The 24,935-nt window shown below is 41.0% G+C and overlaps 1 protein-coding gene across 1 annotated transcript; it reads left to right on the forward strand.

The window, feature by feature from the left end:
- Window positions 1-3,261: 3,261 nt before the first annotated feature.
- On the forward strand, window positions 3,262-24,669 carry gnb5a (guanine nucleotide binding protein (G protein), beta 5a). The gene is made up of 10 exons (XM_080436928.1): window positions 3,262-3,369; window positions 4,046-4,087; window positions 6,651-6,727; window positions 8,957-9,089; window positions 16,097-16,240; window positions 20,819-20,910; window positions 21,538-21,586; window positions 21,794-21,890; window positions 23,053-23,219; window positions 24,524-24,669. The coding sequence occupies exons 1-10, from the start codon at window positions 3,277-3,279 to the stop codon at window positions 24,533-24,535; spliced, it is 906 nt and encodes a 301-aa protein (XP_080293054.1). The 5' UTR covers window positions 3,262-3,276; the 3' UTR covers window positions 24,536-24,669.
- The last annotated feature ends 266 nt before the right edge of the window (window positions 24,670-24,935 follow it).

Consider the following 24,935-nt stretch of genomic DNA (forward strand, 5'->3'; position numbering starts at 1 on the left):
TGGAGCCAGCAACCCCCAGAGACCCTGTCCAACCTGAAGACCGAGTCAGAGGGTCTGAAGACCAAGCTGGAGGAGGAGAGAGCCAAGCTGCACGATGTGGAATGTATGTTTATTATTATCAATATTATTATTATTATTATTATTATTATAGGAGGAGAGAGACATTATAGCCCTGATATGACTGTCATATCATGACCGTCACCGTCTTGGATGATCTTCAACATAGTGTTTGCACTTTTTCTATTTACAACTTGTACATCTATATAGACGTTCACATTTAAAATATAAAGTACTTACCTTATGGCCATGGATGTTATAACAATGTACGGGTCCTCAAAAGTACCCGTATCTTCCGTATTGTTCAATAGAAAGTATTTTCATTCCATCTGTGGCCATTTTTATTAAATGTTCTCCATATGCTTTCAACCGCGTGACCCTATCGGCTGAGACATGTATTGCACTCTGATACAGCAGTTACCGTATGAGAAAATGGCCAGCGATCGGATTAAAATGCTTTTGTATTAAACAATACGGAAGATACGGGTATTTATGAGAACCCGTACACCGTTACAACATCCGTGGCCATGTGTTAATTACTTTATCTTTGAGATTTGAATGGTTTATGTAGATGTACGGGTCAAAAGGGGAGACAGTGCAAACACCAGGTTAAAGTTCACCCATGACGACCGTCGTGTGATCCGTGGCTATAGATCCATCATGGATCTATTATGATGATGAGATGAGCATTCAATACACGTTTAGGGTTTATAAAAAAAATAAACCACTTAATCAAATGACACAGCAGCAACAGCAGTCGTTATTCTAGCCTCTTGGATCAAGACTAGATCATCATAGATGTATTTTATACCGAGTCTGACGTTTATTATCACCATCATCAGATACGAAAACAACATTAGACTCTTATCAAATACATGCTCCATGATAGATCTTAATCCAAGCCTTGTTATGCTTTATCGATGCGTATAGGCTATAGTTCAGACCCGCTTAGAGACGGCCGTCGTTCGGTCTCATCCTGAGACCGAACTACGGCCGTCTCTAAGCAGGTCTGAACGATGCATGCTGTTGTTGCCCCATATAGTTCATAAGAGGTGAGATGAGGGCATCGTTCACTGTTCAGACCGTATTAGCGACGGTTAGAGTCAGTGCGAAATAAATAAACGGTTAGGCTACACATGACGTGATACTGTATGCTTGATGATGCGAAATGTAGCCTGATATTAATTTAAAACCATTTTAACCAGTAGGCTCTCCTATAATAAACCATAAACCAGTAGGCTATCCTATAAAAAACCATTCTAAGCAGTAGGCTCTCCTATAATAAAACCATTCTAACCAGTAGGCTATCCTATAATAAACCATTCTAACCAGTATGGCTCTCCTATAATATCCCTGGAATTATTGAACCATTCTGATCTGATCACTTTATTGTATTGTGTATCATTTTGTATTGTATTTGTAGGCTATAATATACAGTAGGTAATATTATATATATATATATATATATATATATATATATATATATATATATATATATATATATATATATATATATATATATATATATATAAAATATACAGTAGGTAGGCCTATGTCTATGATATAGTAATATAATATATATAATATAATATACAGTAGGTCGTCTATAGTGTGAGTCAGTCACGATGAGTGATGCTGAACAATGGAGTCCAGAATTTAAAAATTAGAAAAACCTTGTAGATCTCATCATGGATGGATGGAGTCACGGTCGGTCAGAAAGGATTTAATTTTGGCATCTATTCTGGTCAGAGTGGATTAATAATTGCAGTGATCTTCTCGACTACTAGCCTATAACTTAACAATAAAGCAAAAAAGAAAAGCAAAAGCATAAACAACATTAAAAACAATATAGCAAAAGAGGCAGTGAACGGGCTATCAGGTGAAGACATGAACAACACAGAGATTTAAAAATCAACTAAAAGCAAGAGTGAAATACAGTAGGTCTTGAGCCGTGCTTTAAAGCTACCCACAGTACTTCCCTTACTCTGTAACTTTATAACTCTTAACTGCTGTGCTGCTTCAGGGCGACTGACATTCCCCCGTGGGATCAATGAAGGTGTCCATCTATCTAACATGGGGGTGATCTTTCTTCTCTCTATGTTCAGTACATCAGGTGGTAATTTTTTTTACTTACTTTTACTTTTAGTCATAGTCTTTTGAATACAATTCTGTTTACTTTTAGTCATATTCTAGTCATCTGAAATGTTTTAGTTTTTGTCTAGTTTTAGTCGACTGAATATCATAAGATTATTGTCGACTAAATCTACAGTTGATTTAGTCGACTAAAATGTATTCGTGGCGGTGCCGTGATGCAGTCGAAATGGTAGATTTTCACTTAGCTGCCGGAAGCTCACAACGTGTCGCAGCGCGACACGTTTTGTAGATCTGCCATTTTCGGTCTGTGACACCCACGTGCACCCATGATGACTTAGTCTTAGTTCAACTGGATCTCTTCTCCACTAGTCCCTCACTAACATTTAGTCTAGTTTGTATTTGCTGACTAAATTGTCAATATATTTAGTCTTAGTTTTAGTCATCATAGCTTAGTTTTGATTTCGTTTTCGTCAGTGAAAAAAAGTTGTCGCCAGACATTTTTCGTCATAGTTTTAGTCGACGAAATCAACACTGGTCTAACATCATGGTGGCCTTTCTTTCTTCTCTATGTTCAGTACATCAGGTGGTCTTTCTAACATCATGGTGGTCTTTCTTCTCTCTGTGTTCAGTGCAGGTGGTCTAACACAGGGGTCTTCAACGTTTTCAGGCCAAGGACCCCCTAACTGAGAGAGAGATTAAGCAGGGACCCCCTACTCTATATTGTATAAAATTGTGTTTCAGATTAAAGTTTTTTTTTGTACTTAGTCTGCTCTTTTTTCCCTCTACACCTATAGCCTCTTTGCCAAAAATAGCCGATCTACAAGCTCTCAACGCCTCGCAGCGCGAGGCGTTGAGAGCTTGTAGATCGGCTATTTTCGGCTAATGTTCCCCTCAGAAAAGGAATTCTAGGGTTCAAGTGGTTAATGTAAAAAACGAAATCCTATCACACAAAGATTTGGCGGACCCCCTATAGTAGCTCTGAGGACCCCTAGGGGTCCCGGACCCCCTGTTGAAGACCCCTGGTCTAACATCATGGTGGTCTTTCTAACATCATGGTGGTCTTTCTTCTCTATGTGTTCAGTGCACCAGGTGGCAGAGAAGGTGGACGGTCTGGGTCAGTTTGTGATGAAGACCAGACGGACCTTGAAGGGACATGGAAACAAGGTTCTGTGTATGGACTGGTGTAGAGACAAGAGACGCATCGTCAGCTCCTCTCAGGTATTATTATAATTATTATAAATATTATATCGTCTCTGTCGGGTGGAAACCTCCTATGTCCAAAACTGTTACTTTTCGGGACTAAAATAAAAGAGTAGCAAGGTAAATAGTCCAAGGTAAACAAGCTCACAACGTGTTTCGAGCTTGTATATCTGCTACTTTGGATGCTTTTGTGTGACGTTGTACTATGATCAAGTAGAGCGTTCATCTACGGGGAAAAAAACAGAGGCAGATGCCAGGTTCATTGTTTACCTGGTATCCTATAGTTTCTTTAAGGCTCTGTATTGTTCTCTCTGCACTCAATATTTTTATGTGACTATTTACCTTGTTGTTTATTGACTACTAGAGTTCATGTTTACTCTGATATTGTGATCTCACACTGTCACTCTGGAGAGTGTCTGCTAAATGCCTAAACTGTGAATTATAAATTGTATCTAGTCTAGTGAATCAGTGTTTTTAAAGCAAACATTTGTAACTCAAATCTTTGCTTCTGGGGGGTCCCTGGAACAACATATTTTGAGATGTGGGTCCGCGGCCAAGTACATATCATTTTGTGGGTCTTTGACATGAAAAAGGTTGAGAACCACTGGTCTAGTCTTGTGAACAGGGCAGCCTGCTGTGTAACTGGTTTGTCTTAAAGGTTTACTGATAACCTTTCCCTCACTGTTTATTTCAGGATGGAAAAGTTATCGTGTGGGATGCTTTTACCACCAACAAGGTAAGGTACATTATGTATCTAATAGTACCTACTGTATTTTATTACACTGTATTACTTGGGTCTTCAACAGGGGGTCCTGGGGACCCCTAGGGCTCCTGAGAGTTAATACAAGGGTCGCTGCCATATCTTTGTGTGATATAAGAACTTTTTTAACCACTTGAACCCTAGCGTCGCTATTCTGAGGCTGAACATTCACCGAAAATAGCAGATCTACAAGCTCACACAGTGTACTAAGTATTGAGGGTTTAAAGTAGCCTGGTATCCAGCCTGCTTCGCTACGTTCGGCGGACTTTTTTTTCTCTCTTCGCTTCTCAGTCTGGAGAGCACCCTATTGACTCGTTTTGCAGAACTACACTGGAACTACATATGTTACGTTGGGCAACGTCGTTGCTGATTGGATGTTGTTCAAACGAATGACGAATCACAACGATCACACTGTTTTTTTTGTCCCGCCCCGCACCACAGACCTATCAGAAGCCACGGTAGGTTTCGAAGCTTTTGGCATGTCCCGCCTCCCTTGGAGATAGGAGGCTTTCCAGACTGAGAAGCGAAGAGAGAAAAAAAAGTCCGCCGAACGTAGCGAAGCAGGCTGGATACCAGGCTAGGTTTAAAGGTTCTATGACATTCATTTTCACTTTTTTTATCTTTTATGTTTTTTGGGGGGTTTTATGACCTCAATTACACCCACAAAATCTGAACTTTGAACATTCAGTGGATTTTCTGTGGTCTGGGGTTTTCTGAATAATTAGGCTGAAAAGTAATCTGAGCTTGGCCCTTCGACAGTGAGGTCACAGCCGATTAATCCCGCCCACTCTCCTCCTCGCCCCTCCCCTCCCCTATCCTTTCCTTTGGGGGGGGCGGAGCAGAGGCGATGATTGACAGGCAAAATCCCTCACCAGCGACACCCGCAGGCAAAGATTTATTTTTTCATTACAGTTGAAAAGGCTTTAGAAATGTGAGAGAAAAACACCTGCCATGGATCACTGGAATGGATATTTTTGTTAGAACTTTCTATACACGTTTGAAGGACCATGACAAAGACTTTTAATGTGTGGTAAAACTGAACGTCATGAAACCTTTAAGTGGTTAAAATGCACATTAAAACATGAATCCAACATATGAATAGAAAAGCTAAACAAACATAAATTGACACAACACTGATGGTAGTTGCTGTCAAACAAGTCTATGAAGCTGTCTATGAAATGTATGAAAAAGTTTAATTTGCAACACAATGTTATTGCGAACGCGGAAGGAGGCGCGGCGAAGCCGCGCCTCCGACCAAGTGGAGCTTACTATGTAACTCTGCTTGGGTTGTGTCTCTGTCTGTCTGTATCTCTGTGTGCACTGCCTGTGTGCAGCTCCTCTGAGATAAGTAAATGTCCAATTTAGACGTACCATACATCAAATGAAAGGTCTTTGAAAACTGAACACACCTGTCAAGGTTGCGTTTAAGCCCGCCCCTTCCCCCGGAAGCCACGCCCCGGAGAAGGCTCCTAAAAACTCCCCATTGAAACCCCATGTTAAATGAAAAGTGCCCGAATCGCTCCGAAACTTTTTCTACCCCCCCTAAGTGGGGGTCTACGAACAAATACTTCGGGCTCGGATTTTGGCTCCGCCCCCCGGAAGTGGGTGAAACAGGCACTTCAAACACTTTGTTGAATTGTTCAAAAACATTAAAAGTTTTTTTTTTGGGAATTTGTATTTTTCTAAGATGCTCCTTTTAACGCAGATTTTTTTTTGATTATTATTTTTTTTTTTTATTGGTTACTTTTTTTTAAAATATTTTATTTCATTTTTTTTTTTAATTTTTTGGCGTTCGCTTACCGCATTCGCGCGTCTTACTTGTTCAATATGTAGTGGGGGGTCCCTGCTTCATCTCTCTCTCAGCTAAGGGGTCCTTGACCTGAACAACTTTGAAGACCCCTGCTGTGTTATATATAGCCTATTGTGTTACACTGTATTATACCGTACTATACTGATACCATTGATATACGAGTGCATTGTGTCTCTGGGTGTTTAGGAGCATGCAGTGACCATGTTGTCTTCAGTGGTGTAAAGTAACTAAGTAAATGTACCCAAGTAATGTAGGCTACTTAAGTACAATGTTGAGGTACTTTTACTTACTGGAGTATTTCCAATTGTCTATACTTTTACTTCTACTCCACTGCATCTCAGAGGCAAATATTATACTTTTACTCCACTACAATTATTTGAAAACTTCAGTCACTAGTTACTTTTCAGATATAAATTATTATATTATAAAACATACATTAACCACTTTAGCCATATTTTATACATTGGCTATTTGAAAATAGCAGATCTACAAGCTCACAACGTGTCACTTCACGACGCATTTTGAGCTTGTAGATCTGCTATTTTCAAACATTTTAGTACTTTTACTTTTGGTAATTTAAGTATATGTTGATACCAATACTTTTGTACTTTTACTCAAGTACATTTTTAATTCCGGACTTTTACTTAAGTAATAGAGTACTTCTACATTGCAGTATTGATACTTTTACTTAAATAAAACATCTGAGTACTTTTTCCACCCCTGGTTTAGGAGCATGCAGTGACCATGCCGTGCACATGGGTGATGGCCTGTGCCTACGCTCCCTCTGGCTGTGCTGTGGCCTGTGGGTGAGTGACTCTGCCTTTCACACATTTCTATTATGTACAATTTAGACATTTATCAGACGCTCTTATGACGTCCACGGTATAAGATCAAAGTAGAAGTCATGAACTCTAGTAGTCGACAGACAACAACAGGGTAAACGGTCATAGACATTTTGTAGATTAAAACTATGACACAAGAATGTTTGTCGATTACATTTATTTTCACTGACAAAAACTAAATAACTATGATGACTGAAACTATGACTAAATATAGGCCTATTGACCATTTCAATAACATTTTGAGAAAAAAGAAACTAGACAGAAATGTTAGGGAGGGATTGGTAGAGAAGAGATCCAGTAGAACTAAGACTAGTGGAGAAGAGATCCAGTAGAACTAAGACTAGTGGAGAAGAGATCCAGTAGAACTAATACTAGTGGAGAAGAGATCCAGTAGAACTAAGACTAGTGGAGAAGAGATCCAGTAGAACTAAGACTAGTGGAGAAGAGATCCAGTAGAACTAATACTAGTGGAGAAGAGATCCAGTTGAACTAAGACTAGTGGAGAAGAGATCCAGTAGAACTAAGACTAGTGGAGAAGAGATCCAGTAGAACTAAGACTAGTGGAGAAGAGATCCAGTTGAACTAAGACTAGCGGAGAAGAGATCCAGTAGAACTAAGACTAGTGGAGAAGAGATCCAGTTGAACTAAGACTAGTGGAGAAGAGATCCAGTAGAACTAAGACTAGTGGAGAAGAGATCCAGTTGAACTAAGACTAGCGGAGAAGAGATCCAGTAGAACTAAGACTAGTGGAGAAGAGATCCAGTAGAACTAAGACTAGTGGAGAAGAGATCCAGTAGAACTAAGACTAGTGGAGAAGAGATCCAGTTGAACTAAGACTAGCGGAGAAGAGATCCAGTAGAACTAAGACTAGTGGAGAAGAGATCCAGTAGAACTAAGACTAGTGGAGAAGAGATCCAGTTGAACTAAGACTAGCGGAGAAGAGATCCAGTAGAACTAAGACTAGTGGAGAAGAGATCCAGTAGAACTAAGACTAGTGGAGAAGAGATCCAGTTGAACTAAGACTAGCGGAGAAGAGATCCAGTAGAACTAAGACTAGTGGAGAAGAGATCCAGTAGAACTAAGACTAGTGGAGAAGAGATCCAGTAGAACTAAGACTAGTGGAGAAGAGATCCAGTTGAACTAAGACTAGCGGAGAAGAGATCCAGTAGAACTAAGACTAGTGGAGAAGAGATCCAGTTGAACTAAGACTAGTGGAGAAGAGATCCAGTAGAACTAAGACTAGTGGAGAAGAGATCCAGTTGAACTAAGACTAGCGGAGAAGAGATCCAGTAGAACTAAGACTAGTGGAGAAGAGATCCAGTTGAACTAAGACTAGCGGAGAAGAGATCCAGTAGAACTAAGACTAGTGGAGAAGAGATCCAGTTGAACTAAGACTAGCGGAGAAGAGATCCAGTAGAACTAAGACTAGTGGAGAAGAGATCCAGTTGAACTAAGACTAGCAGAGAAGAGATCCAGTAGAACTAAAAGACTAGTGATTTTATGCTTGGTTTTGCGCGGGTGTCGCGCTCCAAAAAGATCTACAATCTTGCTTGTAGATCTGCTATTCTTGGCACACAAGTTAAGTATAAATCAGGCAGACGCCATCACGCCATTAAACGACTTAATCAACCGTAGATCAAACCGTAATATATTTAGTCAGCTAAAGCTAGACTAACAGTAAAACATTTCAGATGACTAAAATATGACTAAAACTAAATGGGATTTTATTCAAAAGACTATATGACTAAAAGTACATAAAAAATCACACCCTGTGTGAAGTGGGCGGTGTCTTGCTAGCTAATCACAATACTGAATGGAGTCAACCAATCATGTACAAAAGATAAATACATTTATTGAAACACTCTTTATGATGGACGAAACCATAACTTGAAAAAAAACAAATTTATGTTTTTTTTTTCAAGTTATGGTTTCTTATATAGGGCTATGCACATGTGTCATGTGACACTGGCCAATCACAGTCCTGAATAGATTGTGATTGGCCAATCACGGTGCAGGATAATTGTACAAACCTCACTTATAGGGGCGGTTTCACAGCGCAGGATATTTGTACATTTTTCCAAACCTCACTTATAGGGGCGGTTTCACCGCCCAATTCCAAACCTCACTTATAGGGGCGGTTTCACCGCCCAAAAATGTGCTGTCAGAACTAACTAACCCTGTATTGTGTCACAGCGGTCTGGACAACAAATGCTCGGTGTATCCTCTGTCTCTGGACAAGAACGAGAATCTGGCGGCCAAGAAGAAGTCTGTGGCCATGCACACCAACTACCTGTCTGCCTGCAGCTTCACCAACTCTGACATGCAGGTGAGACAACTACCTGTCTGTCTGTCTGTCTGTCTGTCTGTCTGTCTGTCTGTCTGTCTGTCTGTCTGTCTGTCTGTCTGTCTGTCTGCAGCTTCACCAACTCTGACATGCAGGTGAGACAACTACCTGTCTGCCTGCCTGTAGCTTCACTAACTGTGACATGCAGGTGAGACAACTACCTGTCTGTCTGTCTGTAGCTTCACTAACTGTGATATGCAGGTGAGACAACTACCTGTCTGTCTGTCTGTAGCTTCACTAACTGTGATATGCAGGTGAGACAACTACCTGTCTGCCTGCCTGTAGCTTCACTAACTGTGACATGCAGGTGAGACAACTACCTGTCTGTCTGTCTGTAGCTTCACCAACTGTGATATGCAGGTGAGACAACTACCTGTCTGCCTGCCTGTAGCTTTACTAACTCTGACATGCAGGTGAGACAACTGTCTGTCTGTCTGTCTGTCTGTCTGTCTGTCTGTCTGTCTGCAGCTTCACCAACTCTGACATGCAGGTGAGACAACTACCTGTCTGTCTGTCTGTCTGTAGCTTCACCAACTGTGATATGCAGGTGAGACAACTACCTGTCTGTCTGTCTGTAGCTTCACTAACTGTGACATGCAGGTGAGACAACTACCTGTCTGTCTGTCTGTAGCTTCACCAACTCTGACATGCAGGTGAGACAACTACCTGTCTGTCTGTCTGTAGCTTCACCAACTGTGATATGCAGGTGAGACAACTACCTGTCTGTCTGCCTGTAGCTTCACTAACTGTGACATGCAGGTGAGACAACTACCTGTCTGTCTGCCTGTAGCTTCACTAACTGTGACATGCAGTTGAGAGACAACTACCTGTCTGTCTGCCTGTAAACTCTGACATGCAGGTGAGATCACCCCATGTTGAACTGGATGAAATATTTACTTTCATGTTGTGAGGAACTGCAAGCACAGCTGCACCTTCGTTAGGGTATAGGTTCACCTCAGTGTTGATTTTGTCGACTAAAACTATGACGAAAGTCGATGTTCGTCGGCTACCTTTTTTCACTGATGAAATATAATATATTGACAATATCGTCAACAAATTAAAACTAGACTTAAATGTTAGTGAGGTACTAGTGGAGAAGAGATCCAGTAGAACTGGATCCATTACGACGCCATCAAGGCACCGCCAAAACACATTTAGTCGACTAAATCAACTGTAGTTTTAGTCGACTATAATCTTATATGATATTTAGTCGACTAAAACTAGACTAAAAGTTGTGGATGATTCCTTGACTTCTAAAATAGTAAATCGCCACAGCTCGAGTGGTGGAAGAGACGTAATCAGATCCTAAATTCTAATCTCCCTGACAAATCATTTACTCTGTATCTTCCCAGGGTTTGGCATGCCTTTGCTCCCTGTATTAAATTGATTTCCCTGTGACCCTCTCAGCTGTCTGTGCCTGTCTTTCCCTGTAGCTGTTTCCTGTGGGCCTCCTGAATAACTGTTTCCTGAATAACTGTTTCCTGAATAACTGTTTTCTGAATAACTGTTTCCTGAATAACTGTTTCCTGAATAACTGTTTCCTGCCCACGTCTTTGGTTACTATACGATTTCTATATGGTTTTGCCACTACAAAGTAAAACATTTCAGATGACTAAAATATGACTAAAACTAAATGGAATTTCATTCAAAAGACTATGACTAAAACTAAGTCAAGATTTGTTGTCAAAATCAACACTGGTTCACCTTCATTAAGGGTAGGCCTACACCTTCGTTAAGTTTAGACCTACACCTTCATTAAGGGTAGGCCTACACCTTCGTTAGGGGTAGCCTACAATAGGTCTACAATAGCCTGGTAAACCCTCCCTCCCATTTCAGGAGTGAGTCTGGCCTGATCTAGCCTGGTAAACCCTCCCTCCGGAAATCTCATTTCCATTTGATTTCAGGAGTGAGTCTGGCCTGATCCGCCTTTCTGTAATATTGGCTGTGCTGGAGTTGGGCGGGAGTAATACCGTTGACTGACAACCCCTTCAGCCAATGATAATTTTTCCCCTTCAGCCAATCAGCAGTTCACCAGTCTAATGTGACGCAACGAGACTTTTGAGACGATCCATGCCCAAAATGGGTTGCCTTATTCGGATACATGGGTGTCACTGCCCGCCCCTACCGGTTCTCTACATTTTTATTTTTAAATAGGCTTTGTCATGATTAATTGACCACATATATGAAGTTAAACAACTAAATTCTATCCAAACGATATCTTATAAGTAAATTCCGTGCCTCAAAATAGAAGTTAGAGAGCTTTTTGAAGTAAAAAAATTGCAGAGAAAATAGCGCACAAGAAAAAGATGGCTGCCGTTCGTGTTTTGGGCTCACTCGAACTCGCCACCTGATTGGCCAACGTAAGCTGTCAATCACAGAACAATGAGCGACGACGCTGATAGGCGCGGCCGTTTGGCATACACAGCCAATATTGCAGAGAGGCGGTTCATGCCAGACTCACTCCAGGAATCAAATAGAAATGAGATTTCCGGAGGGAGGGTTTACCAGGCTAGGCCTGATCCGCCTTTCTGCAATATTGGCTGTGCTGGAGTTGGGCGGGAGTAATACCGTTGACTGACAACCCCTTCAGCCAATGATAATTTTTCCCCTTCAGCCAATCAGCAGTTCACCAGTCTTAATGTGACGCAACGGGACTTTTGAGACAGCCATGCCCAAAATGGGTTGCCTTATTCGGATACATGGGTGTCACTGCCCCCCCCTACCGGTTCTCTAAATTTTTATTTTTAAATAGGCTTTGTCATGATTAATTGACCACATATATGAAGTTAAACAACTAAATTCTATCCAAACGATATCTTATAAGTAAATTCCGTGCCTCAAAATAGAATAGAAGAGCTTTTTGAAGTAAAAAAATAGCGGAGAATATAGCGGACAAGAAAAAGATGGCTGCCGTTCGTGTTTTGGGCTCACTCGAACTCGCCACCTGATTGGCCAACGTAAGCTGTCAATCACAGAACAATGAGCGACGACGCTGATAGGCTCGTCCGTTTGGCGTACACAGCCAATATTGCAGAAAGGCGGATCAGGCCAGACTCACTCCAGGAATCAAATAGAAATGAGATTTCCGGAGGGAGGGTTTACCAGGCTAGGTCTACAATACATGTCCACAGAAATCGTTTTTGAGAGCACTTCCAGAGCACTTCTTAGTTCTTACTAGGCTCACAGTGTTTATTGATGCCAACAAACGTTTGAACCTGTCTATTGCTGCTGTGCTTGAACGTTGTGTCATCTGCGTTATTAGTACAAATAAGAATCGCTGAAATAACAGTAAACAACGTGGACTTGTCATGGTTGTGCTAACGATTCAAAGACGGGTCGTAAATGACCAGGTTGTCACGAGCAGCCAGGAGGGCCAAAGGTCACATTGATGAGCGACGCACCTCTGTTTTCAGCTTGAAGCGCCCGGAGCAAAGAACACTGGACACCAGCGCTGAAACGCCATGCGTAGTGCTTTATAGTGCTATACGCTTCAGCGTGTCTTTACCATACTGTAGAACTGCTTGGCAGAAAGGTCCGTGGACACGGCCCGCTCAGGGTTAACCCATTAAGCAGGGGCGTCACTACCGTCACGCAGACAACGCGGTTGCGTTGGGGCCCGTGACGTTAGGGGCACCTCCCCACCCAGAAAAAAAAAAATATATATATATATATATAAAAAAAAGAATTATGAATTAAATAATAAACCTGGGTGTGCCCCTTAACATTGATACAAAACCGTTGTTTATGTACCTGAAATCCGTCACAAACCTGCGGAAAAAGTATCAGAAACCACTAATAACCACAACATTTTCAGTCCGGGTCCGGGTCCGGGCGCACATGCGCGTTCATGAGGGCCCGCTGTGACCACCTCGCGTCGGGGCCTACTGTTGCCTCGTTACGCGACTGCCATTAAGACCGGGAACACATCTGTGTCATTTTAAGATTTCTTTGGCTATTGAAAAATAGCAGATCTGCTATTTTTGAAAAATCGTGTAAATGTGTGCAAATCTTTGAATATATATATATATATATATATATATATATATATATATATATATATATATATATATATATATATATATATATATATATATATATATATATATATATATATATATATATATATATTATTATTATTATTTTCTTCTTTTAAGCAACATTTTTTTGCTCAAATATTTCTTTCTGGGGGGGTCCCTGGAACAACATATTTTGAGATGGGAGTCCGCGGCCAAATACATATAATTTAGGTGGTCCTTGACATGAAAAAAGGTTGAGAACCCCCGATTTTATAGCAACATAATTTTTTTCAAAAGACTGTTTGGATTGAGAAGACATTTGTAGAATCCCCAGAAGCAAAGATTTGAGTTAAAAAATGTTCTCTTTAAAAATATACATTCAAAGATTTGCAAGAAATAGCAGATCTAGAAGCTCATAGCGCGGCACTCTGTGCCGCGCTATGAGCTTGTAGATCTGCTATTTTTGAATAGCCAAAGAAATGTAAAAATGACACAGATGCGTTCCTGGTCTTAATGGGTTAATGTAAGGTAATATGTAATAAATCAGTGCTGAAGAGAACATCTCCACATTGTTAATAATTCACGACAGTCAGTCGCTGCTCATTCGATTCCAGGGTCACATGATTTAGCCTCAGTCTATTAATAGACATCTTGGCTTTTGTTGAACCTCACAAACGTTCTAAAAGTGAACCACATGAATCATAAGTAGCGTGCCTATTCTGGGTGTGCCAAAACAGGTGAACATTTGGCCAAAAATAGCAGATCTACAAGCTCACGACGCGTCAGCCTGCCACACGTTGATTTAGGTGTGCCACAGTGCACTAAGAATACTGTTGTTGACTACTGTCATCACTGTGTACTATAAGGTCAGCCTTATGCAGCTGTGTTGCTAACATCGCTGTGTACTATAAGGTCAGCCTTATGCAGCTGTGTTGCTTACATCACTGTGTACCATAAGGTCAGCCTTATGCATCTGTGTTGTTAACATCACTGTGTACTATAAGGTCAGCCTTATGCAGCTGTGTTGCTAACATCACTGTGTACTATAAGGTCAGCCTCATGCAGCTGTGTTGCTAACATCACTGTGAACTATAAGGTTAGCCTTATGCAGCTGTGTTGCTAACATCACTGTGAACTATAAGGTTAGCCTTATGCAGCTGTGTTGCTAACATCGCTGTGTACTATAAGGTCAGCCTTATGCAGCTGTGTTGCTAACATTGCTGTGTACTATAAGGTCAGCCTTATGCAGCTGTGTTGCTAACACCGCTGTGTACTATAAGGTCAGCCTCATGCAGCTGTGTTGTTAACATCACTGTGAACTATAAGGTCAGCCTTATGCATCTGTGTTGCTAACATCACTGTGAACTATAAGGTCAGCCTTATGTAGCTGTGTTGCTAACATCACTGTGAACTATAAAGTTAGCCTTATGCAGCTGTGTTGCTAACATCACTGTGAACTATAAGGTTAGCCGTATGCAGCTGTGTTGCTAACATCACTGTGTACTATAAGGTCAGCCTTATGCAGCTGTGTTGCTAACATCACTGTGAACTATAAGGTCAGCCTTATGCAGCTGTGTTGCTAACATCACTGAACTATAAGGTCAGCCTTATGCAGCTGTGTTGCTAACATCACTGTGTACTATAAGGTCAGCCTTATGCAGCTGTGTTGCTAACAGCACTGTGAACTATAAGGTTAGCCGTATGCAGCTGTGTTGCTAACATCACTGTGTACTATAAGGTCAGCCTTATGCAGCTGTGTTGCTAACATCACTGTGTACTATAAGGTCAGCCTTATGCAGCTGTGTTGCTAACATCACTGTGTACTATAAGGTCAGCCTTATGCAGCTGCGTTGCTAACATCACTGTGTACTATAAGGTCAGCCTTATGCAGCTTTGTTGCTAACATCACTGTGTACTATAAGGTCAGCCTTATGCATCTGTGTTGCTAACATCACTGGGTACTATAAGGTCAGCCTTATGCAGCTGTGTTGCTTACATCGCTGTGTACCATAAGGTCAGCCTTATGCATCTGTGTTGCTAACATCGCTGTGTACTATAAGGTCAGCCTTATGCAGCTGTGTTGCTAACATCGCTGTGTACTATAAGGTCAGCCTTATGCATCTGTGTTGCTAACATCACTGTGTACTATAAGGTCAGCCTTATGCAGCTTTGTTGCTAACATCACTGTGTACTATAAGGTCAGCCTTATGCATCTGTGTTGCTAACATCACTGGGTACTATAAGGTCAGCCTTATGCAGCTGTGTTGCTTACATCGCTGTGTACCATAAGGTCAGCCTTATGCATCTGTGTTGCTAACATCGCTGTGAACTATAAGGTCAGCCTTATGCAGCTGTGTTGCTAACATCGCTGTGTACTATAAGGTCAGCCTTATGCAGCTGTGTTGCTTACATCGCTGTGTACTATAAGGTCAGCCTTATGCAGCTGTGTTGCTAACATCACTGTGTACTATAAGGTCAGAGCTTGTATATCTGCTATTATACGAGTGCCGCACTATGAGCTTGTAGATCTGCATAAAAAAAAAAACTTGAACCATGTGTGCAACTTTTTGAATATTATATGAGCTTGTATATCTGCTATTTTTTAATAGCCAAACTATAACATATGGATAAAGTGGTTACACGGATGCGTTCCCGGAATGAATGGGTTAATATTTAGTAATGTTTTGATCAGATCCTGACCTCCAGTGGAGACGGAACCTGTGCATTATGTTTATTAATATGTTTAGTAATGTTTTCATCAGATCCTGACCTCCAGTGGAGATGGAACCTGTGCATTATGTTTATTAATATGTTTAGTAATGTTTTCATCAGATCTTGACCTCCAGTGGAGACGGAACCTGTGCATTATGTTTATTAATATCTTTAGTAATGTTTTGATCAGATCCTGACCTCCAGTGGAGATGGAACCTGTCCATTATGTTTATTAATATGTTTAGTAAATGTTTTCACCAGATCCTGACCTCCAGTGGAGATGGAACCTGTGCACTGTGGGACGTAGAGAGCGGTCAGCTGCTCCAGAGTTTCCACGGCCACGCGGCAGACGTGTTGTGTCTGGACCTCGCTCCGTCTGAGACGGGGAACACCTTCGTCTCCGGGGTGAGAACATCTTCTCCTCTTCATGATTCACTGTTTCCCCATGTTTCTTCTTTCTTTCCTTTTTTTTCTCCCTTTTTTCTTTTTACCCCCTTTTCTCCCCATAGTAGGGGGTACTAAGTGAAAAATCGTTACGCGGCGGATAAAAGCATGAAATTTGATACAGATGTCCCTTGGGTCATCCTAAAACATCCTAGAAGGGGTGCCCAAAAAAATCTTAAACAGGAAGTGAGTTATGGACAAAATCCAAAATGGCCACCTAAACTGTTGACCGTTGACGTTGTGTTGCTAACATCACTGGGTACTATAAGGTCAGCCTTATGCAGCTGTGTTGCTTACATCGCTGTGTACCATAAGGTCAGCCTTATGCATCTGTGTTGCTAACATCGCTGTGTACTATAAGGTCAGCCTTATGCAGCTGTGTTGCTAACATCGCTGTGTGTACTATAATATACTGTTGACCGTTGACTCAAAAGACACCAAAATAATCTCCAAAAAGCATAAAATGTGGCACACATGTCCTTTGGGTCATCCTAAGACATCCTAGAAGGGGAGCCCAAAAAAATCTGAAACAGGAAGTGAGTTATTGACCAAATTGAAAATGGCCGCCTAGTGTTGTCGATTGACTCAAAAGACAACTAAAGAATCTCCAAAAAGTATAAAATGTGTCACACATGTCCCTTGGGTCATCCTAAAACATCCTAGAAGGGGTGCCCAAAAAAATCTTAAACAGGAAGTGAGTTATGGACAAAATCCAAAATGGCCACCTAAACTGTTGACCGTTGACTCAAAAGACACCAAAAGAATCTCCAAAAAGCATAAAATTTGGCACACATGTCCCTTGGGTCATCCTAAGACATCCTAGAAGGGGTGCCCAAAAAAATCTGAAACAGGAAGTGACAGTCACTTAATGGTAGCAGGGACAACATCTTAACTGTTGTGTGACATACAGGTAGCAGGGACAACATGTTAACTGTTGTGTGACATGCAGGTAGCAGGGACAACATCTTAACTGTTGTGTGACATACAGGTAGCAGGGACAACATCTTAACTGTTGTGTGACATACAGGTAGCAGGGACAACATGTTAACTGTTGTGTGACATGCAGGTAGCAGGGACAACATCTTAACTGTTGTGTGACATGCAGGTAGCAGGGACAACATCTTAACTGTTGTGTGACATACAGGTAGCAGGGACAACATCTTAACTGTTGTGTGACATACAGGTAACAGGGACAACATCTTAACTGTTGTGTGACATGCAGGTAGCAGGGACAACATCTTAACTGTTGTGTGACATGCAGGTAGCAGGGACAACATCTTAACTGTTGTGTGACATGCAGGTAGCAGGGACAACATGTTAACTGTTGTGTGACATACAGGTAACAGGGACAACATCTTAACTGTTGTGTGACATACAGGTAGCAGGGACAACATCTTAACTGTTGTGTGACATACAGGTAGCAGGGACAACATCTTAACTGTTGTGTGACATACAGGTAGCAGGGACAACATCTTAACTGTTGTGTGACATACAGGTAGCAGGGACAACATGTTAACTGTTGTGTGACATGCAGGTAGCAGGGACAACATCTTAACTGTTGTGTGACATACAGGTAGCAGGGACAACATCTTAACTGTTGTGTGACATACAGGTAACAGGGACAACATGTTAACTGTTGTGTGACATGCAGGTAGCAGGGACAACATCTTAACTGTTGTGTGACATACAGGTAGCAGGGACAACATCTTAACTGTTGTGTGACATACAGGTAACAGGGACAACATCTTAACTGTTGTGTGACATGCAGGTAGCAGGGACAACATCTTAACTGTTGTGTGACATACAGGTAGCAGGGACAACATCTTAACTGTTGTGTGACATGCAGGTAGCAGGGACAACATCTTAACTGTTGTGTGACATGCAGGTAGCAGGGACAACATCTTAACTGTTGTGTGACATGCAGGTAGCAGGGACAACATCTTAACTGTTGTGTGACATACAGGTAGCAGGGACAACATCTTAACTGTTGTGTGACATACAGGTAGCAGGGACAACATCTTAACTGTTGTGTGACATGCAGGTAGCAGGGACAACATCTTAACTGTTGTGTGACATGCAGGTAGCAGGGACAACATGTTAACTGTTGTGTGACATACAGGTAACAGGGACAACATCTTAACTGTTGTGTGACATGCAGGTAGCAGGGACAACATGTGAACTGTTGTGTGACATGCAGGTAACAGGGACAACATCTTAACTGCTGTGTGACATGCAGGTAGCAGGGACAACATCTTAACTGTTGTGTGACATGCAGGTAGCAGGGACAACATGTTAACTGTTGTGTGACATGAAGGTAGCAGGGACAACATGTTAACTGTTTTGTGACATGCAGGTAACAGGGACAACATCTTAACTGCTGTGTGACATGCAGGTAGCAGGGACAACATCTTAACTGTTGTGTGACATGCAGGTAGCAGGGACAACATGTTAACTGTGTGACATGCAGGTAGCAGGGACAACATGTTAAAGGGATATTTCACTTTCAAAAAAACTTTGGGTCATTTTATCGTCTACTCAGGCTTTTGTGAGCCCCCCAGACCGTTTTTAAGGGGGGGGGGGGGGGGGTGCTGGTGTGTGTGTCTTTGATCTTCTGCTTTCCCGCACAAGGTTGCAACTTTGTTTAATTTCAAGCACGAGAACCTGTCTGCTCTCACACTCCAAGCACGAGAACCTGTCTGCTCCCACACTCTCCTACATTTTTGGGGCATTAAAACGCTATGGAGTTGTGCCCCAATAGAGGGCTTGATCTCTGGTCATATGAAGATTTGTACAATATATTATGTATTGGTAATCATTCATAGGGTCTTTTAAAAGTTTTAGAAAACAATTAAGTATATTTGGCATTGACAATATATCACTTAGAAAAGGATTAATGTGGAAGGTCATCTTATTCAGAGTGGTTTTTAAGACAATTTTGGGCATTTAGAGTTGTTTAAAAAATATTTAAGACATTTTTCATGGGTTATTTTTGCCAAATCCTTTAATATCAGTCTATTTACTATAAATGTAAAAGTTATATTTAGCACAATCAGCCAAAATGTCAGAATTATATCAACTTTTAGGAATCATGGGTCATTTCTGGCGGCCATTTTTGATTTTTCCTTTAAAAAACCCTTTAATGGGTCCACATTTTTGGGCACCCCTTCTGAGATGATGAGATACATCCTAAAGAGTGCGTGTACCAAATTTGGTGCTTTTATCCGCCGCGTAACGATTTGGCCATTTTTTGTGCTTAGTACCCCCTACTACCAATGTGTTGAACTGATTTTAATGCTATTTTAACTTATTTTGCTGGAGACCCCATGAGGATCGCTGGTGGTCCCTGGTCCCTGGACCCAATGTTGAGAACTAGTCGTCTACTAGGCGTGTGTGTATTTTTGGTGGGATTTGGCCCTTGCAGAAGTCATAGAGAGACAGAAGAGACATAGGCCTAAGTCATAGAGAGACAGATGAGACAGAAGTCATAGAGAGACAGAAGAGACATAAGTCATAGAGAGACAGAAGTCATAGAGAGACAGAAGTCATAGAGAGACAGAAGTCATAGAGAGACAGAAGAGACATAAGTCATAGAGAGACAGAAGTCATAGAGAGACAGAAGTCATAGAGAGACAGAAGTCATAGAGAGACAGAAGAGACAGAAGTCATAGAGAGACAGAAGTCATAGAGAGACAGAAGAGACAGAAGTCATAGTGTACTGTCCTTGCTATGTGTACATTAGTGTACATAGTTAGACAGTCAGCCAAACTCCTTTTAAAAATGACATGGGAGTCAGGAAGTAGCGTCCAAGCTCCGGTGTTTATTGTCACACTTGTACATTCAGAAATGGAGTAAAACTAAGAGAAAAAGAAAGCAAATGACAGGCTGTATAAAACAAACAAACAACCAAGCAGGTGAATCACTGAGCTAATATACACAGTGAAAGTCCTAATCTACCATAGCAAATGTAAAACAAATCAATTATGCATGAAATAAACTCTACACAGTTGCATACAAATCAGAACTACAGTCTCCTGTCATAAGAAAAAAAAAGGAACAGATCACACTTACAGACAATGCTGTCGACTGGTCAACAAGAGATGGTGTAATGAAGAATTTCAGAGCACATACATAATTAAGAGCACATACACCTGTGTGCTTCTCCTAATCAGGGCAATACAGTTCACCTGTTTTATAAAGGTGGCTCTGGCAACACTTGCCATTAGAGGGCAGAACACATAGAGAGACAGAAGAGACAAAAGTCATAGAGAGACAGAAGTCATAGAGAGACAGAAGAGACAGAAGTCATAGAGAGACAGAAGTCATAGAGAGACAGAAGAGACAGAAGTCATAGAGAGACAGAAGTCATAGAGAGACAGAAGTCATAGAGAGACAGAAGTCATAGAGAGACAGAAGAGACAGAAGTCATAGAGACAGAAGTCATAGAGAGACAGAAGTCATAGAGAGACAGAAGTCATAGAGAGACATAAGAGACAAATGTGAAAGTGGGCCTTAAGTGTACTTTTCTCACTGTCGTGGCAGGGCTGTGACAAGAAGGCCAACGTGTGGGACATGCGTTCAGGACAGTGCATCCAGTCCTTTGAAACTCACGAGTCAGACATCAACAGTGTCAGGTTGGTGGCTCCACGTCACTGACACACATCACTGACATGAATGTACAGACGTACAAGTTGTTAAGCGAGGGATAATCAATGGGATAATCCCCATTGATTATCCTGCTTATTACACAGCTACTTCATAAATCAAAAGTAACACAACAAAGGATTTCATAGCTTACGGTAAGGAAAGTATCCCGTTAATTTATGCCAGGTGCGTCGAGTGCAACGCGGTTGCCTCGGAAAACAATGGGAAGTGTTGATAAACTAGGATCAATAATCGGTTGCTGCATGTGATCTATTTCTCGCTTCAAACGTTTTCAAAAACATTCTTGAAACAATGTTTAGCTGTAGATTGTATGTTTGTTTACATGGCTACCATGATGGATACAGCATAAAACCAAGCAGCGCAGATTGATATTATTAAAGCCTTAAATTAATGCGGGTCATTAATTTAAACATTTTCAAAAACATTCTTGAAACAGTGTTTAGCAGTAGATTGTATGTTTGTTTACATGGCTACCATGAAACAGCGCAGATTGATATGAGCAGGTGCATTCAACCAAGCCGTGTAATAACAGGGTTTATTGGCCAGTTGTTTCCGGTCTGCATTATGCGTATGTGTGTGTTTTTCTTGGTCAATAGATACTATCCTAGTGGAGATGCCTTCGCCTCCGGCTCTGATGATGCTACAGTGAGTATTCTGTCTGTCTGTCTGTCTGTCTGGGTGTTTCCTGTCGTTTTCACTGACAGTGTGTATCAAATTATCTCCCTATATAATATCTCCCCTGGCCAAGGAAGGAATTCCCTTTTAAGCTAGTAGATAAGATGTTACAGTGTATCAAATTAAACTGTAACCTCTGTTACATTGTATTCAATGAAAGTGTCATGTGTGTTACAGTGTCGTCTCTATGACCTGAGGGCAGACAGAGAAGTGGCCATTTACTCCAAAGAAAGCATCATTTTTGGCGTCTCCAGTGTTGACTTCTCTCTCAGTGGTAGGATTATTATTAATATTATTATCATTATTATTATTATTAGTAGTAGTAGTAGTAGTAGTAGTAGTAGTGTATTATTATTATTAAAGGTAGGGTAAGTGATATGTTTTGGTTAAAAAAAGATGATTTTGTTAAAAGGTTAAAGCTCTATATTGTGATAGTAATCATTGCTATAGAGTGTTTGTTCAGTAACAGTGTTAAATAGCTCTATATTGTGATAGTAATCGTTGCTATAGAGTGTTTGTTCAGTAACAGTGTTAAATAGCTCTATATTGTGATAGTAATCGTTGCTATAGAGTGTTTGTTCAGTAACAGTGTTAAATAGCTCTATATTGTGATAGTAATCATTACTATAGAGTGTTTGTTCAGTAACAGTGTTAAATAGCTCTATATTGTGATAGTAATCATTACTATAGAGTGTTTGTTCAGTAACAGTCAACAGAAAATACATAGCTTCAGGCGGGTTGCAACATTTCAGCCAATCAGGAGGAGAGAGCACCCATTTATCAGCAACAATTATAGTAGCTATTTAAGAAAAGCAGAAGCATAAAACAACATTGAAATAATAGCAAAAGGCAGTGCATCAGGCAATACAGTGAGGACATGGATAACAACACAGAGATTAAAAAATCAACCAAAAAATCGGCTTAAAGCCAGAGTGAAGTAGTAGGTCTTGAGCTGTGCTTTAAAGCTATCGACAGAGGCTGCCTGTCTGTCGATATAGTAATGATTACTATCACAATATAGAGCTATTTAACCCATTAAGACCTGAAGCCGATTCTACAAATCACAAATGTCTTTTCTGAAAAACTATTGTTTCTATATATGTCAGTGGTTCTCAAACCTTTTTCATGTCAAGGACCCCCTAAATTATATGTATTTGCCCGTGGACCCCCATCTCATTTTATTTTGTTCCAGGGACCCCCAGAAGCAAAGATTTGAGTCAAAAATGTTCCATTTAAAAAATATATAAAGAATATTTGCACAAAAAGAAATTTCAAAAATAGCAGATCTACAAGCTCATAGTGCGGCACTCTGTGCCGCGCTATGAGCTTGTATATCTGCAATTTTTAAATAGCCAAATAAATCTTAAAATGACACGGCAGAACTCCTCCAGTCCATGTTGTCAACATATCATACGGTCATGTTTTAACCCTTTCAGGTCGGCTACTGTTCGGCGGCTACAACGACTACACCCTCAACGTGTGGGACGTCCTGAAAGGCACCCGGGTGTCCATCCTGTTTGGACACGAGAACAGGGTCAGCACCCTGAGGGTGTCACCGGACGGGACCGCCTTCTGCTCGGGGTCCTGGGACCACACTCTGAGAGTAAGACAATGATTCTGAACCTTTCTCATGTCAGGGACCCCCAGTTTGATATGCATTAGGACAAGAGATCCAATTGAACTAAGGCAAGAAAATAGCCGATCTACAAGCTCACAATGCGTCGCTGTGAGCTTGTAGATCGGCAATCAGGCATTACGACGCCATCAAGGCCCGCCAACATAAACTTTAGTCGACTAAATGAACTGTAGATTCCGTCGACTAAAATCTTATGATATTAAAGGGATATTTCACTTTCAAGAAAACTTTGGGTATTTTAGTCGTTTACTCAGGTGTTTGTGAGCCCCCCAAACAGTTTTTAAGTTCCTCGATTCAGTATTTAGATATTTGATATTCATTTTATCAGACACGCCCCCTTCCTATACAAACCCATTGTAACTTAAAACTCCATTTTAACCATGTTAGAATCATCGAAAACACCCGTCCTTGGTTCTGGTGACTCACCCTGCCCTCCTAATGCGTGAGGGGGCCGTGTTTTTCCGATAAAATATTTCGTTTAATTTTTTTCATTTTTTTATTGTATTTCATTTTTTTCATTTTCCCAAATTTTTTTTAAAAAATAAATGAAAAAAGTAATTGAAAAAACACGGCCCCCTCGCGTATTAGGGTGGCGGTATGAGTCACCAGAACCAAGGACGGGTGTTTCTGATGGATCTAACATGGTTAAAATGGAGTTTGTAGTTACAATGGGTTTGTATAGGAAGGGGGCGTGTCTGATCAAATGAATATCAAATATCTAAATACTGAATCAAGCAACTTAAAAACTGTCTGGGGGGCTCACAAAGGCCTGAGCAGATGATACAATGACCAAAAGTTTTTTTGAAAGTGAAATATCCCTTTAAGCCAACTACAATTAGACTAAAAGTTTAACATTTCAGATGACTACCCTACCGTTTCTTGCCTCCCTACACTGGCTCCCTGTTCGTTACAGGATTCAGTTTAAGACTTTAATGTTTGTTTTTAAGTCCTTAAATGCGTTGGCTCCATTGTACATATCGGAGCTTCTACCTCCCAATAACTCTACAAGAGTCTTGAGGTCTACTGACCAGTCACTTCTTAAGGTCCCAGCAACAAAGCTGAGCCTCGGGCAGAGCCTCGGGCTGGCCCAGTAAGGCCCAGTTTGGGCCGGGCCTTAATTTTCAGGCCCGTTGAGAACTCTTAAGCCAGACGTCAGTGTTTAGTTGTTGAATAAACAGGATGCTGCTGAGCAAGAGCAGCGTGCAGTGAGTTGTATTCATTAATGTGAAAATCCCTTTTTTAATGAGCGTCTATCTCCGTCCGCTTTTCAGATCTGGGCTTAATGATGAAGTTGAGGAAGATGATGATGATGATGAAGATGCTGGCAGACAAGAGTGTAACGATGATGAAGGTGAAGAAGAGGATGGTGGTGGTGAGGTAGATAGAGTCTAAAGGGCCGTTATTCACACCAAGCACAATAACCATAACAATAACTATAATAACGATGATTGTTTTGTTGTTACTTTTGGGTCAATTTATTATTATTATTATTATTATTATTTATATAATAAGTAGCCGTGTAATAAGCGGGATAATGTATGGGGAGGTGGTCATTATTGAAATTTAAAGCCCTTAAGGGTGATTATCCACCCCTACAGAGAAACATGACACGTTTACGACTATAGTTGTCGTCGTTATGGTTGTGGTGTGGACGCTGTCATCCAAAAATAACATAATGTTGTT

This window comes from Gymnoscopelus braueri (genome assembly GCF_963280865.1).
Source record: "Gymnoscopelus braueri genome assembly, chromosome: 9".
NCBI classification, from domain to species: Eukaryota; Metazoa; Chordata; class Actinopteri; order Myctophiformes; family Myctophidae; genus Gymnoscopelus; species Gymnoscopelus braueri.

Excerpts from the sequence above, each read along its gene's own strand:
- gnb5a (XM_080436928.1), top strand. The coding sequence starts at position 3,277 with ATGAAGACCAGACGGACCTTGAAGGGACATGGAAACAAGGTTCTGTGT. Across the intron at positions 16,241-20,818 it reads GGAACACCTTCGTCTCCGGG|GGCTGTGACAAGAAGGCCAA; the intron begins GTGAGAACATCT and ends CTGTCGTGGCAG. Across the intron at positions 21,891-23,052 it reads TGTTGACTTCTCTCTCAGTG|GTCGGCTACTGTTCGGCGGC; the intron begins GTAGGATTATTA and ends TAACCCTTTCAG.